At 41.1% G+C, this 17,318-nt stretch overlaps 1 protein-coding gene across 7 annotated transcripts in view; it reads right to left on the bottom strand.

The window, feature by feature from the left end:
- Positions 1–11,485: 11,485 nt before the first annotated feature.
- SHLD2 (shieldin complex subunit 2) overlaps positions 11,486–17,318 on the bottom strand; it is a 105,466-nt gene continuing 99,633 nt past the window's right edge. For all 7 annotated transcript variants that reach the window (XR_013524848.1, XM_017978940.4, XM_078345380.1 and 4 more), the window contains one exon: positions 11,486–16,465. Coding sequence is in view for 6 of the 7 variants with exons in the window: in XM_017978940.4 (XP_017834429.3) it covers positions 16,266–16,465 (200 nt within the window). In the remaining variant the exon portion in view is untranslated. The remainder of the gene's footprint in view (positions 16,466–17,318) is intronic.

The raw sequence follows: 17,318 nt of genomic DNA, 5'->3' as shown, positions 1-17,318 counted from the left end.
TTATGTGTATTTCAACTGGGTCCAGTTTGCTAATCAGATTGGCCAAATTATCTACATCTTTACTGATATTTTTGTTTGTTTTTCTGTAAATTACTGAGAGAGGCTAAAACCTGCCACTATTCTTATGAATTTGTTTATTTTTCCTTTGAGTTGTGTCAGTTTTTCTTTTATGCATTCAGAGGCTGTTATTAGGCTCCTACCCATTTAAAATGGACATTTTCTGGTAGAGTGAACCCTTTATTATGTGAAATGGCTTTCTCTACCATTCACAATCGTATTTTTACACTTTTTTCCTTAATTTGAATTTTTTAATGTTCTTACAATGATGTCACGTCTCTTGAATAGAGTTGTTGTAATCAAGTCTGTCAATTTTTATCTTTCGTGTATTTCGTTCATTTACATTTAATGTAACTACTGATATAGTTGTGTTCATAAATACCATCTTACTATTTATTTCCATCTGTCTTACCCATTATACAATTCTTTTTCTCTCATCTGTTGCTTTCTTTCAGATCATTTTTTAAATTCAATTTCCCCCCACCATTGGTTGCCACTTAAACATTCTGTTATAATTTCTTTAGTGGTTTCCTCCACAGATTACAACTTGTACACATTATTATGTACAATAAAAATGTAATAAAAATGTTACCTTTTACTGCTTCCCAGACAATGCTATGATCTCACAATACTGAATCTCTCTTTACCTCCATTCTACTCTTGCATGTATATTATCGATATTACTCATTTTAATTCCACATATATTTCACACCTAACAAGACATGGTTATTATTGCTCTGTGCAGTCAATATTCATTTGTATTCACCCAGATATTCACTCTGTTGTTTTTTATTATCTCCTGCACGTTTATGATTCTGTCGTAGATCAGTTTTCTTCTACCTGAAGAATTCCCTTTAATCGTTTTGTGTATGCACATCTGCGGGCAGCAAATTTTCTCAGGTTTTTTTTGTGTGTTTGTTTTTGAGACAGGGTTTCACTCTGTCACCCAGGCTGGAGTGCAGTGGCATAATTATGGCTCACTGCAGCCTCAACTTCCCGGGCTTAAGCAATCCTCCCACCTCAGCCTCCCAAGTAGCTGGGACTGCAAGCATGCACCACCCCTCCTGACTAATTTTTTTGTATTTTTTGTAGAGAGAGGGTATCAACATGTTGTCCAGGCTGGTCTTGAACTCCTGATCTCAAGCAATCTGCCTGCTTTGACTTCCCAAAGGACTGGGATTACAGGCCACCTCACCCAGCCTTTCGCATCAGTTTTTGAATAGAAACAAAGAAACATCTATTTTAGGGCTGGGTGCGGTGGCTCAAGCCTGTAATCCCAGCACTTTGGGAGGCGGAGGCGGGTGGATCACAAGGTCAAGAGATAGAGACCATCCTGGTCAACATGGTGAAACCCCGTCTCTACTAAAAATACAAAAAATTAGCTGGGCAGGGTAATTACAGGCGTGTGCCTGTAATTCCAGCTACTCAGAAGGCTGAGGCAGGAGAATTGCCTGAACCCAGGAGGCGGAGATTGCGGTGAGCCTAGATCGTGCCATTGCACTCCAGCCTGGGTAACAAGAGCAAAACTCCGTCTCAAAAAAAAAGAAAGAAAGAAAGGAAGAAAAAGAAACGTCTATTTTTTTTTTTTTTTTTGAGACGGAGTTTTGCTGTTGCTGCCCAGGCTGGAGTGCAATGGTGCTATCTCAGCTCACTGCAACTTCCGCCTCCTGGGCTCAAGTGATTCTCCTGCCTCAGCCTCTCGAGTAGCTGGGATTACAGAAATGCACCACCCTGCCCAGCTAATTTTGTATTTTTAGTAAAGACAGTGTTTCTCCATGTTGGTCAGGCTGGTCTTGAGCTCCCAACCTCATGTGACCCACCGGCCTCAGACTCCCAAAGTGCTGGGATTACAAGCATGAGCCACCATGCAGGTGTGGCCTCAAATGCATTGCTAAAGGATATTTTTGCAAATACAGGATCACAGTTTGACACTTTTTTCTTTCAGCAACTTCAGAACGGCATTCCATTATCTTCTCACATCCATGATTTCTGTTGACAAGTGATTTTCAGTGTTATTGTTTCTCCTTTGAAAGTAAAGTGTCAGTAATGTGTGCTGGCTCTCACCTATTGTCCGCCCACGAGTTCAAAACAAGCCCAGGCAATAGAGCCAGACTCCCTCTCTACAAAAGAAAAAGAAAGGAGGTAGCGAGGGAGGAAAAGAGAAAAGAAGAAAGATGTCTCTCCTATCCACCTCTGGCTGCTTTTAATGTTTTCTCCTTGTCTTTTGTTTTCAGCAGTTTAAGTATAATGTGCCTGGGCCGGGTGCAGTGGCTGACACCTATAATCCCAGCACTTTGGGAGGCCAAGGCGGGTGAATCATCTGAGGTCAGGAGTTCAAGACCAGTGTGGCCAACATGGTGAAACCCTGTCTCTACTAAAAAAAAAAAAAAAATCCAAAAATTAACCAGGTGCAGTGACACATACCTGTAATCCCAGCTACTCAGGAGACTGAGGCAGGAGAATCACTTGACCCAGGAGGCAGAGGTTGCAGTGAGTTGAGATTGAGTGACACGGTACTCCAGCCTGGGTGACAGAGTGAGACTTCATCTCAAAAAATAAATAAATAAATAAAGTATGATGTGCCTGAATGCAGTTTTCTTTTTATTTATCCTGCTTGAGGATCATAAAGCTTTATCAGTTTTGGAAAATTCTCAGCCTATATTTATTTAACTGTTATTTCTGCCCCATCTTCCTCTCTTCTTCTCAGACTCCAGTTACATATGTGTTAGGTCTGTTCACCACTCCCCACAAGGATCTTATGTTCTTTGCTTTCCATACTCTTTGTTCTTCAGCTTCACGCTTTTATTCTGTCCTATATTAAAGTTCAAAGAATGTTTCTTCTGCTAAGTCTAATTGTAGTTAACCTATAGGCTAAATAGTTAATTTCTTTTTTATTGCTTGGTTTTTGGTTTTTTTTTTATGGAGTCTCACTCTGTTGCCCAGGCTGGAGTGCAGGCCTGATCTTGGCTCATTACAACCTCCACCTCCTCCCGGGTTCAAGTGATTCTTCCACCTCAGCCTCCTGAGTAGCTGGGACTATAGGCACTCACCACCATACCCGGCTAATTTTTGTATTTTTAGTGGAGACGGGGTTTCACCATGTTGGCCAGCTGGTCATGAACTTCAGACCTCATGGTCTACCCGCCTCAGCCTCCCAAAATGCTGGGATTACAGGCTTGAGCCATCATGCCCAGCTGTTAATTTCAATTATTGTATTTTTAAGCTTTAAATTTCCATTTTATTCTTTCTTATAGATTTCAGTTCTTTGATGAAAGTCTCTATTCCATCCATCAAGTCTGTGTCTGATAACACCAATATCTGGGTCATTAGTGGCTCCATTTTGCTGTGTATGCTTTCCCCTCATTCCTGTTTCGTGGTATGCTTGAGCATTTACTGTTGAATGCTAAACAGTATAATAAATTATAGTGGCTACAGGAGACATTATCTGAAAACGATGTCTTTCTCCGGGGAGGGCTTACCATGTTGTCTGATAGACAGAATGGGAAGATTTTACCTTAATCCAAGGGTATTGAACTGACTGGAGTCTATGTTGCGGTTTCTGTGAGGCTCCATCTCCACCTCTGGTTTATCTGCCTGTTTAAGAGTGTGGTCCTCCCAGGGCTCCAACTGAGAGTCCGATGTGATTATTAGGCTTCTTTTCCTTGATGGGTCCTGAACTCCAATTTTTATCTCATTAATATGACACTGCCCAACCTGCGGCCTTTCACAGGCTCTCTGCATAGCTTAACTCGGCAGATGCCTCAAGGGGCAAGTGTTCCTTCTCTGTGTCTTCCTTCTATATGATATCTTGGACCCTCCAGTTGCAGCTGCCCTGACAACCTCAGTCTCCATTTCTTGTCTCTCTAACTCTAAACTCTGCTGCCTTTGCTGCCTCTTAGCTGCGGCCCTCCGCCCTAATGCTCAGCCTCTTAGCTAAAATCAGCTCGCTTCCTGAAGGGAAGGGTAGTTCACAGAGGGCCACCTCGCCTCCTGTGTTTTCCTTCTTTTGAGATTATGGCCCTTCAAATTCTTGTTAACTGGGAAGCTTTCCAGAAACTTTTTTTTAAAGGTTTACTTTGTTTTATTCAGCTTTTCCAGTTGTCCTTGGCATGAGCATTGGTCTCCCTCAAGCAGAAAAAAAAAAATCTTTTCTCAGAAAAAAAGATTCTCGGCAAAGAGTGATTTTATAAGGGGAATGGGATTCAACAATTTTTGGGAAGGCTGGTGAAGCCAACATGGGAAGAGTTACTTGTATCAGTGTGCTATTTTTTGCTATAATGGTGCATAATAACTAATCATGGCATGCGAATGCCACACTGAAATTAGCACTCATTTCTAATACATCTGTGGGTCAGCTGGAGGTGGTCTGATCTAGGGTAGGTAACTCATTTTTTTTTTTTTTTTTTTTTTTTTGAGACGGAGTTTCTCTCTTGTTGCCCTGGCTGGAGTACAGTGGCACCTAATCTCAGCTCACCACAACCTCTGCCTCCCGAGTTCAAGGGATTCTCCTGCCTCAGCCTCCTGAGTAGCTGGGATTACTGGTGTATACCACCATGCCCGGCTAATTTTGTATTCTTTAGTATAAACGGGGTTTCTCCAAGTTGGTCAGGCTGATCTAAAACTCCCAATCTCAGGTGATCCACCCACCTCAGCCTCCCAAAATCCTGGGATTACAGGCGTGAGCCACCATGCTGGGCCTGGCAACTCACTTTCAAGCTGTGGGTCTGGCTGGGCTTGGCTCTTCATATTTGTGCATTCTGAGCGCAGGCTGCAAGGGCAGCTGTTACCCCCAGGGAAAGCTCTTTTCATGGTGAAGGCAGAAGCATAAAAAGGCAGTCTGCATTGTACAGACCCATTTCTGTGTCTCTGTTTATGTTATTTCATCCGATATCCCATTGGTCAAAGCAAGTCACATGGCCAAGCTCCAAATCAAGGGGCAGGGAAGTAGATGATGTCTTTTTCCTGAGGGGAACTGCAACGCTACAGAGCAATGGACACAGCCACAGGGAGGGGTGAAGAATTCAGGAGGACAATGCACGAACCTTGCTGATGCTTCCTAGAGCCAGCATCTTCAAGAGCCTGTGCTTGGCTGTGACCATGCAGTCACCAAAGAGGATCCCCTCACTGCACAGCTGCTTTTGGACCACAATGCCATTGTTGCCAAACTGGCATCCCATGATGATGATGGACTGTCATTTGTACAGCTATTTGCCAGTTATGTTTTTTCTATTTTGCATTGTGGAAATCTTTGCCCAAATTGCTGCAAGAGCCTCGAGCATCCTACTGTCATAAGTTCAGAGTCAAAAGAAGTAAACAATAATTTTTTTTTTTTTTGAGATGGAGTCTTGCTCTGCCACCTAGGCTAGAGTGCAGAGGCACAATCTTGGCTCACTGCAACCTCCACTTCACCTGTTCAAGCAATTCTCCTGCCTCAGCCTCCCGAGTAGCTAGGATTACAAGCACCTGCCACTACGCCCAGCAAATTTTTGTATTTTTAGCAGAGATGAGGTTTGACAATCTTGGCCAGGCTAGTCTCGAACTCCTGAACTTGTGATCCACCCACCTCGCCCTCCCAGAGTGCTGGGATTACAGACAGAAGCCACCGTGCCTGGTTGAAAACCATGATTTTTTAAAACCATTTTTCTGCTTTCTAGTCTCACCTGAGTGCCTCACATTTGACAGAATCAATCTGGAACTTTGCTCATAAGACTGTCTGGGAAATATAATTTCCAGAAAAATGTAATAAACACCTTTAAAGGGATGGGGATGGTACTGTGCTAACCCCACTCCGAGACAAACCTGGGTCACAGGAACCATGGGGAAGATGTCTGAGTAAAGGGGCCTCGAAGTACTCAAGTACTCGGCTCACAACAGCACTATTCACAGAAAGCCTGGCCTGCCCCTCGGTAACTCCTTCCCTTACGCCTCTAGATTCTACTAGGCAATCAGAAATCACTGCCAGCTAGTAGGGGAGGAAGGATTGAAAGTAGAAAATGGAGAGGAAACACTGCTACCCGCCCACAGCCGGGAGCCAAATGCAAGCCAGGCCCAGGGTAGGGGGAGGAGTGAAGAAGCTTAAACTTAAAATGAAATCCAAAGTTTACCCTCCTACATGGGATTGGACTTTTTAAATGCTGAACAGAGACTATTTTTGTAGCTAGAAGTTACAGGACAAATTTTTGGTTAACTTGGTTAACTGAGAGTAATCCAAAAATCATGTGAATTTTGTGACCCAGAAAGTCACAGAACATGCCCTAGATTTTGTCCCAGGGGCAGGGAGGAGTGACCTGCAGAGCAGGTTCGAATTGGTCAATAGAAAACAAAAATAAAGTAGTTTTCTGCTTGCATTCCAAAAGCCTGGCTCTTTCAACATCATGGTATTTTGTTGTTGCTTTTGAGATGGAGTCTCTTTTGGTCGTCTTCCCGGGTTCAAGCGATTCCCCTGCCTCAGCCTCCTGAGTAACTGGGACTACAGGTGCACCCCACCACGCCCAGCTAATTTTTTTTATTTTAGTGGAGACAGGGTTTCACCATGTTGGCCGGGATGGTCTCGATTTCCTGACTTCATGATCCGCCCGCCTCCGATTCCCAAAGTGCTGGGATTACAAGCATGAGCCACCGCTCCCCGCCCTCATCATGCGTCTATTTCTTGGTTGAATTTGGTATGCCACTATGAAGCCAGATTGTGATGTTTGCCTAGTACATTTTGTCCTAATACTTAATATGGAATTATTTGCCCAAATCACCTGCCCCTCTCCACTTGTAGCTTTATTTTAAGAGGTATGTTACTCAAAGTGGAGTGACTGTCAGAGCGGGAGAGAGGAGTTAGCCCTCAGAGCTGTAGTAGGTCTTTGTACATCAGCTTGGCAAATCTGCAAAACCACCCAGGAGGAGCCTGCCCCACGTGTGGACAAGAGAGAAGGGAAGATCCGGGAGGATGTGCCGTTTCTCAGGGCCCCACAGCTAGAAGGATGGAGCTGGAATTTAAATCAGATTCTAGATGTCTAAAAATGTTATCATTACATATTGCCAGAGAGACCTCAAAAAGCGCAGAGACGCCCTGCAGCGCAGCAACGTTCCTGCAGCCTGGGAGGGTCTGCTGGGGGCCCCAGGCCTGCGAGAGCCGCTCCTGCCGGTGCAGCCGGGAGGCTGGGCATTCAGCGCGTCCTTCCTCCCTTCTCCTTTCATTGCATTCTTCCCTCCCTTCCTCCCTCCGCCCTCCGCTCTTTCCCCTTGACCTTCTTTCCGCCCTCCCCGGCCCCCCGCACCTCTCTCCCTCCCATCCTTCTTTCTCTGTGAATTATCTGTTCATCTCCATTGCGTGTGAATTATCTGCTCATCTCAGTTGCTACAGTACCGTCTGGTAAATATCTGCTTGGAACCCCCTGGCTCTTTTTGGTAATAGGCTGGCATCAGCGTGCTGACTGACAAACTTCCAGGGGTCTGGACACTGTGGGGACGGAGCCTGAAGACGTGTGTACCCGCTGGGAGGGGCGTGGGAGCGTGACTGGCAGGTCAGGCCAGGCCGCTAGGTGGCGGAGGAGCAGCGCTTGCGGGCTTGGGGCGAAGGCAGAGCGTGATCTGCGGGCTTGGGGCGAAGGCAGAGCGTGATCTGCGGCCTGGGGCGGGCAGCCGGAGCGAGCGCCAGCCTCCCGCAGCGCGTCTCCAGCGCTCTCTACTGTTCAACATCTTTACCGCAGCGAGGGGAGCCGCGCAAGGAGATTCTGGCTGTGACCGCAGAGCAGGCATTAAAGGATGGATATGGAGGTGCGAGGCCATAAACTGACAACCGGTATACCTGCCGTTCCAAAACCTTCCTTTGTGCCCCCTCCCAAACACTACTTCTCGCTCCCCACCAAAAAACCAATGACCTTGTTTCTATGGTAAACACTGCTTTTACCGCCTAACCATGCAGCTTTAAACTCTCTCAATCACTCTCTCTATATATATGTAATGTAATAAATTACATTATTATAATAATGCAATAATATGTATAAGGTAACAATATTATAATAATGTATAATGTAATAATAATGCAATAAATTACATCATTACACATATATGTAATATATATATAGAAGTTGCAGGATAAATTTTTGGTTAACTTGTTTAAATAAGAATGATCCAAATAGTCACAGAACATGCCCTAGATTTTATCCCAGGAGCAGGGAAGGAGTGACCTGTAGAGCAAGTCGAATTGGTCAATAGAAAACAAGAATAAAGTGGTTTTCTGCTTACATTCCATAAGCCTTATTACATATGTAATCATGTAATTTAATTTTTACATATATATGTCATATATATTATATATTACCCTCACATATATATGTAATTTATTCATATATATAAGGCATCACAAAGGAATGATTATTTTGTGTTTAGCTTCCTTCACTAGAAATTATGTTTTAAGAGTCATTCTTCTTGTGTGTGTGTTTATTCTTGTTCGTTGCTGTGTAATACTGCTTGATACTTTGCTGTTTATTCATTCTACTGTTAATGGACTTTGGAATAGTTTTTATTTGAGGCTATCACAAATAACACTGCTTTGAATACTCTTGCATATGTATCTTGGTGCAAAATGTAGGTATTTTGGAGGAGTATTACATTGGAATGGAGTTGATGGATCATAGGATTTGCATATCTTCAAATTTAGTAGATAACACTATACTGTTCTCCAAGGTAGATGTGCCAGTTTACATTTTCACTGGCAATTGGGAGTGTATGAGAATTCCCACTGCTTCAGGTCCTTGTCAACACTTGGTATTGTCAGGCTTTTTAATTTTAGCCGTTCTTTTCAGGACATACAGGTATTTCCTTGTGACTTTAATGTACTTCTCTGATGATTAATAAGATTGAACAACTTTGTATGTTAAAGGTCATTTGAATTTCTTACTTGTGAAGCCCTTGTTCATGAGCCTTGCCTTTTGTTTTCCTGTTGGGTTGTGACTTTCTTATTGATTTGTGGATCTCATTTTGATTATATGTATTGCAATGTTTTTTCCCAGTCTGTTCTTTAAAAACCACTCATGTATTTTTAGATAACTTTACTCCCACTTTCTGACTTTCTTTTGATTGACAGTTTTTAATTTTAATGTTTTCAAATGAAACCATTTTTCTCTTATATTAATGCTTATTGCAACCTATTTGTGAAATTTTTCCATATGTTAAGATCATGAATATATTCTCCTATACTATTTTTTAGAAGCTTTATTATTTTCCCTTTCACAGGTAGATCTAGAATCTACTTGATACCCATGTTTATATAAGTTATGACATAGAGTTCAAGTTTTTGTTTTTTTCATAAAGGTATCCAGTTATCCCAGCATCATTTATTGAAAAGGCTTTTTTCCCACTGGTCTGCTGCATCTGCTAGGTAATAAATCAAGGATCCATATATGTTTGGGTCTGTTTCTGGGCTCCTTCTGTTAAGTTGGTCCATTTGCTTATCTTTGTACTAACACCTCCACATCCTAATTACTAATTTATCATACGCTAATATCTAGTTGAGTAAGTCCTCAATCTGATTCTACTTCTTCAAGAGCATCTTAGTTATTTGGGCACTTTGCATTTCCATATACATTTTAGAATCAGCTTGCTAAGTCCCTCTCATTCCCCTGAAAAGAAGCCTATTGTGATTTTGATTGGAATTGCATTGAGTTTATAAGTCAATTCAGGGGAGAAGTGACATCTTTAAAATACTGGGTCATCTAATCAGTTCACATGGTATATACTTCCATTTATTTATCTCTTCTCTCATTTCCCTAAATAACGTTTAAAGTGTCATGAACGTTTAAATTCATTAAAATTTCCCCAGACATTTGAATTTTTATGCTACCATAAATGGTATTGTTTTAAATTTTTTTATTTTCTAACATTTGCTGGTATACAAAAATAAAATTGGTTTCGTTATTTTTTGGTCATTTATTCAACAGTCATGCCAAAGTCACTAATTCTATTAACTTATCTCTGGATGCTTTTGAGTTGTCAATATACATAGTTTTGCTCTTAGTTCCAATCTTAATATTTTTATTTCAATTTTTTTGTCTTATTACTCATTAGGAATACCAGAAAAGTATTGAGTACACATGAAGATAGTGGATATCTTTGTCTTATTTCTGTTCTCAGAAATTTTTCCACATTTTGTTATTAAGAAAAATATGCACTGTAGTTGTATCTCCTTGAGATAAACAATGTTAGTTTGTTTTTTTTTTTTTGCCACTCTCCATTGATTTAACGTATGGTTTTCTAAAAATGAAATATTTTACATATTGTTTCCTAGTAAGATTTTTCACCCAATGAGCTGTAAACACCAAAATCATATTTTTAAAATATTTTTGTTGTTTGGCTTGTTTTTTTTGCTTTAACTTAAAAAGTATTTCCTTGTTTTTTTTTATAATTTTTTTGAGATATACTTCACATATTGTATGATGTAATGTTTTATTGAGATGTAATTCACATATAGGATTCATCCATTTAAAATGTATAATTCAATGGTTATTGGAATCGTTACATTTCTGTTTAACCCCCTCAATTAATTTTTAAATCAACATATCAACTTGTATATGCCATCCCTCAGGGACTTTGGTTATTACTGAATTAACTCTGTATATTACATCTTTCCAAACAGCAGGAGCACAGTAGAGTGTTCCACTAATTCTTATCTCCTTTTATTTCCCTCGTGATATTTAAATTATTTGCTTTAAATAAATTAAGCTCTTAAAGTTTCTGGTTCATCTGTGAGCATAATTATTTTTATTTAGAACTGTATATTACTGTTATATGGTAATATAATTTTATAAATTTAAGTTATGTGTAATTAATGTATTACTAGCATATTTTTGGTTGATTTCCTGGGATTATTTTTCTTAGTATATATTCTCATCATTCAAAATAGCGACATTTTAATTTATTAAGACTTTCCATTACAATTACATACTTATTTTTATTCTCGAATCATGTAGCCAGTATTTCTAATGCTGAACGAAATACTTCAAAGTATCAACAATACATATATCTGACTTTCATCTAGAATAGATATGTCTAATCAGTAAAAAGGCAAACAACCCAATAAAATAAATGTGCAAATGACTTGAGAGACACTTCCCAAGTGAAGGTATACTAATGGCCAATGAGCACATGAAAAGTTGCACATCATTAGTCATCAGCAAAAGAGAAACTAAAACCAGGAGATTCCACTTCATCAGCTCTAGAATAGCTACAGTGAAAATGACTGACACCTCAAATGTTGGCAAGAAAGTAGAACTGGAAGCCTCAGTTTTGGCTGAGGAGAGTGTAAAATTGCACAACTTTGGAGCACTGTTTGGCAGATTCTTCTAAAGTTAAATATATACCTATCCAATAAACCAACAATCTCAATCCCAGCTATTTAAATCCCTGCCCCAACGAAAACATACATCCACAACAAGACTTGTTTTAAAAATGTTTTTAGCAGCTTTATTAATAATAGCCCAAAACTGGAAAGAACTCAAATGACCTTCAACAGGAGAATGGATAATATATTCACACATTGATATATTACACAATAATAAAAAACAAACTACTGATTCACTAAACCTGAAAAACATTCTTAGGTTAAAAAGCCGGTCACAAAGGAAGACATACTGTATGATTTCATTTACACAAAGTCCAAAAACAGATAAAAACAAGTTTCTATAGTGATAGAAATCAGAACACTGGTTGGTCATCATGGTTGGAGACTGACTGAAGTGGAGATGAAAGAAAATTCTTACAACACAACATGATTTGATAATGGAAATAACAAATTGTGGGTAACCCCCCATATAGGCACCAAGGAATGAGAGCTAAGCAGAACCCTGGCACAGTTAGGGCTTGAGGAATATCTCACTGTATATAGTGTTACTACTCAGGTATTTCCTTTTATATAACCCTTTATATAATCTTATAATAGTTTACAGAAATAGGGCTTGACGAATCCCTTTATATAATCCTCTATATATAATCATATAATAGTTGATAGTATGAGTGCCTAAAAAATATTTCCCTACATATATACCTATAATCATATCTTAGTTCATAATTGGAGGAATGCCTAGAGTGGACACAGTACAGAGCATAAATTAAGGAATAAGCAGCTGATAATCAGAGGAATGCGTATAGCATACACAGTGCAGAGCATGATTTAAGGGAAAAACAGTTATACCAGGACAAGAATCCATGGCCCAGGTGGCAGAGTTCAATATCGTAAAGATACCCGCTGTATGGCAGGCTTGGGGCAAAAGCCACTCCTCCTGATAAAGCAGTTGTAGGACCTTGCTCCAGTTCTTGTGGAAGGCTGCTCTCAGACCCGCAATCCACCTTTATGACTGTGAACTTTATCGGCTCTTGCTACTGTGCTGCTTGAAAAGCATCTTCCCATAGAACCCATTGGAAGTTGCCAGAAGGTGGCAGTAACCTTGACAGCTCTGTCACTGCTATGCGACTTAAAGTATCCTCCTATATATCTTCTTAGAAGTAGTTTGCCCATAGATAGAAGTATTGCACACTGCACCCTCTTCACTGCGCAGAGCCCACCTTCAAACCTCGGTGACCTAATGGGGGTGGACCCCTTACTGCACGGCCCTTGCCTTCATGGGAACGGGCCCCTTGCTGTGCACTGTCCACCTCCTGGCCTAGGTGACCTAATGGGGGTGGACCCCATGTTTCATTGCTCACAACCCTATCACTATCCTTAAAGATGATATCACTCACTGCCCTGCCCCCTAACCTATACACAATAAATACTCATGCTTCTGGACATTCAGGGCCTCGCCTGACTCTGCTGATAGGTGGCATGGTCCCCTGAGCCCAGCTGCGTTTTCCTTGTACTTGTGTGTGCTGTCTCTTTATTTCTCGGATCCTGCGCCTCAGCACAGCAGAAGGCTCACCCCACGACCCTCTGGGGCCCAATGAGCCCTACAACAAATAAAGTCCGCCATATTTGGAGTTGTGATTGTGTAGGGGAATGTTCTTATTCTGAAGAAATAGACACACACTGAGTATTTACATTTCATGATGTCTGCAAATTACTTTCAAATGCTTTGTTGAAGGATAGAGAGTAAGCCACAAGAGAGAAAGCAAGTGTGCCAGAACAGTAACATTTGGTGAATGTAGATGAAAGGTATAAATGTGCCCATTATATTCTTCTTTCAGCTTTTGCTCTCAAAAGTTTCAAGAGAAGTTGGGAAAGTTTCCATCCTCAAATAAAGATGCCACTCAGTATGTAACAGCAGTTAATCGGGTAGCATTTATGTATTGTGATATTGCCTGGGGTGTTTATATCCCCTTACTAAGTGGGGAGAAAGGTGAACGCCTCTAATGCTGTTAGAAAAAGGACACCTGGGCCAGGCGTGGTGGCTCAAGCCTGTAATCCCAGCACTTTGGGAGGCCGAGGCGGGTGGATCACGAGGTCAAGAGATCGAGACCATCTTGGTCAACATGGTGAAACCCCGTCTCTACTAAAAATACAAAAAATTAGCTGGGCATGGTGGCGTGTGCCTGTAATCCCAGCTACTCAGGAGGCTGAGGCAGGAGAATTGCCTGAACCCAGGAGGCAGAGGTTGCAGTGAGCCGAGATCGCGCCATTGCACTCCAGCCTGGGTAACAAAAGCGAAACTCCGTCTCAAAAAAAAAAAAAAAGAAAGAAAGAAAAAGGACACCTAGGCAGGGCACGGTGGCTCACGCCTGTAATCCCAGCACTTTGGGAGGCCGAGGTGGGCGGATCACGAGGTCAAGAGATCGAGATCATCCTGGCCAACATGTTGAAACCCCATCTCTACTAAAAGTACAAAAAATTAGCCAGGCGTGGTGGTGCGTGCCTGTAGTCCCAGCTACTCGGGAGGTTGAGGCAGGAGAATTGCCTGAAACCGGAAAACGGAAGTTTCAGTGAGCTGGGATCTTGCCACTGCACTCCAGCCTGGCGATAGAGCAAGACTCTGTCTCAAAAAAAAAAAGGAAAGAAAAAGGAAAAAGGACACCTTTGGGGAAATTAAGCGACTAACAAGTACAAATAGTTCTCCAAAAATAGGAGCGCTGTCCCTGCAAGTTGAACTATCAAGGGATGAAGAATGAGGTCTTCCTAAAATGCCCACCCTGAGACTACCAGATATGGGACTGCTGGATAGGTGACACTCTTTGGCTACCCCACTGAGTTTTATGAAAACATACAGAGTAGGTGAAAGACACTTACTTGTCATTTCAGGTAAGGAATACACATATAGGAGGTATCTTAGTCCATTCTGACCACTGTAACAAAATAACAGACTGGGCAATTTTTAAGTAACAGAAACTTCTTGTTCACAGCTTGAAGGCTGGGATGACCAAGTTGCCAGCAGATTCAGCGGCTGGTGAGGGCTTAATCTCTGCTTCAAAGAAGACACCTTTTGGCTGTATCTTCACCTAGCAGAAGGGGACAAAGAAGCTCCCTCGGGCCTCTTTTGTAAGGGCACTGATCCCATTCACAATGGCAGAGCCTTTGTGACCTAATCACCTCCCAGATGCCCCACTTCTGAATGCCATCATGTTAGAGATTAGGTTTCAACATAAGAATTTTGGGTGACACAGCAGACGCAATGAGCTGATCCTGATCCCAATTAAATGCGCATAACTTCTGCAGGTAGCTCAGCTTCCTAAGGACTGGAGGAAATAGTTCCCAACCTAAATAAGGGCTCCTAGAAATATGTGTTAACTCATGAAACACATACCAACAACTGTGAAGAGATGCTGGTGTGACCTGCTGTCTCATTTGAAATGGTTTAAAGATTTCTTCCCAATAGGATGTGAAGAGCCATCTGTTCCTGGGCATTATGTCCCGGTTGAGGTAGGGATTCAGTCCCCACTTGAGGACAAAGTGAGGCAGGGAGCACTTAAGAGCACAACCCTCTTGGTTGGCCTATATTGACTGGGCAGATTTTATATCAGAATTCCAAATCTCTGCCTAGTGTGGATATAGAGAGCATGGATTAGAAGGTGTCAAATACAGGCTCAAGTTTCATCACCCATTAGATGAATCATTAAAGAGAGTCAATGGTTTTGTTTGAATTCCAGTCTTTCTAGATACAAAATGGAGTCAGTTCTTTCTCTACCCACATTACTAGTTGCTAGACAAAACCTTCGCAATCATTTGCTCTAATTCCCTTATCTTCCCCACAAAGAAATCATCAGTTTAAAGCCTTGTTCTTACCTTTCCCCATCACAGAACCCTCTGAGGATTTGTTGAAAGCTATGGATCCTTCTCCACAGAAACATGCGTTTGTGTGTGTTTGCTCCCACAAAGGCACTTTTGCATATTATTTTTGAAAGAATCACAAAACTCCTGTGGTTCATTCTTAGGAAAGCCAAGTTAAAAAACAACAACAACAACAACAACCTCTGAACCAAAGGAATTTTTAAAAACATACACAGAGCAAAATAAGCTTGTTCATATCATTATAATTATTTCCAGGCAATATGATAATCCATTAACATTCAGCATACTCTAAAATTAGAGATTAAGTACCACTCCATACTTCCTCATTAGTGACTACCATCTGACATGAGCTGCTTCCACAATCACGATGACAGAACAGATTGCTACATGTTTGCTGGTAAATACATTCAGTAAGGCACTCAAATCCTAGACAGGAACTAACAACAGAATGCTCTTCCCCACTTTAATGAATTGAAACATAATCACATTTCCTTCATTTTCAATGCTTTTTAAAGACATGCTTGTCTTGAACTTGTTTAAACATAGGTTTATATAAACAAATCATTATCATATATAGTTATAATCAAGGAAATGATTTCACATTGACAGTTTATTAGGTGGGGATAAGCAAAAGCACTGCAGCAGTTTCTGAGGGAATGTCTTCTGTGTGGTTCTCTGTTCGTACTTAGTACAATGCCCAGAACGTACCAGGGCTAAATACAGTGAACAAATGGGCAAACCCTTAATTCCCAGGGATCTGCCATATATTGCCTTGACTGGTAGATCATTTCTCGAGAAGAAAGGAAGAAACCAAAAAACAAAAACAATCTTTTTAAATCTCACAGGATTTTCTTAGAAAAAAGTTTTAATTTATATATTTAGTGCAATTCTCTTTGTAAAATTTATTTTAAAATCCAAAGCAAAAGCCCTGTCATTCATTTATTTCAAAAGAAATCATTTCAGTACTTCTTCCTTAAAATTCCTGCAATTTCTTCCTCTGGCCTCAGAGAAGGGCATTGGCTCCATGCTTTACAATGTCAGGATAAAAATCCAGGAGGGAGAAATCTTGTTGTAATGGATAGCTGTTTTCATCTAACACAAAAAGGCTCTGAATCTTCAATACAGAAGGTTCTGTGCTGACTGCCAACAAGGAGTGGAACAGGTCCGCCGCCACCATCCCATAGGTGATCTCTGAGGAAGGAACTGCAAAAGGTGAAAACACAGAGCCCTCAACCTCACTGCTAGCTTGACAGGAGCACACACATTGAAGGGTTTCATTGTTTCTCTTGGTTCCCCAAGTCTCAAACCCATTTTAAATTTCTCTTTCTGGCCAGTAGCGGTGGCTTACACCTGTAATACCAACACTTTGGGAGGCTGAGGCAGCTGGATCACTTGAGGTCAGGAGTTGAAGACATGCCTGGCCAACACAGTAAAACCCTGTCTCTACTAAAAATACAAAAATTAACCTGGAGTGGTGGCACATGCCTGTAATTCCAGCTACTTGGGAGTCTGAGGCAGGAGAATCACTTGAACCCGGGAGGTGAAGGTTGCAGTGAGCCGAGATCACATCACTGCACTCCAGCCTGAGCAACAGAGCAAGACTCGGTCTCTAAATAAATGAATAAGTAAGTAGACTACTTTTCCTATACCTTTCCTTTCTAGTTACAAGCTATTGAGGCACTCTAGAGTGACACCATGTGATTCCACTGACACGAGAAACAGGTCCAGATAACACACCATTCAGACCAACAGCAGTTCTGGTTATGGTACAGTATATCAAAAGAGTGTTCTTATCTAATCCACAGTTCTTATCACAGTTATTTATGCATATATTTATTTTTTATCTAAAAGAATCTTGAATTGGTCCTTTAAGAAACATTGAATCTCAATAATAAAAAAGTACTAAACATATAGGTAAATGTGTCATTTTATTTTGCATGTCTTATACTCTTCCTCTGACTTTTTTAGGACATCTTGAGGAAGGAGACCCAGACATCTGGGATCACCTCCCCACTTGACTTCCACACAGCATTTCAATAGAAGAAAAGGCTGGCCG

This window comes from Callithrix jacchus, chromosome 12 (genome assembly GCF_049354715.1).
Source record: "Callithrix jacchus isolate 240 chromosome 12, calJac240_pri, whole genome shotgun sequence".
In the NCBI taxonomy this organism is placed as follows: domain Eukaryota; kingdom Metazoa; phylum Chordata; class Mammalia; order Primates; family Cebidae; genus Callithrix; species Callithrix jacchus.
Note: the sequence above shows the minus strand (reverse complement) of the source record. Positions and strands in the feature narration are given on the sequence as shown.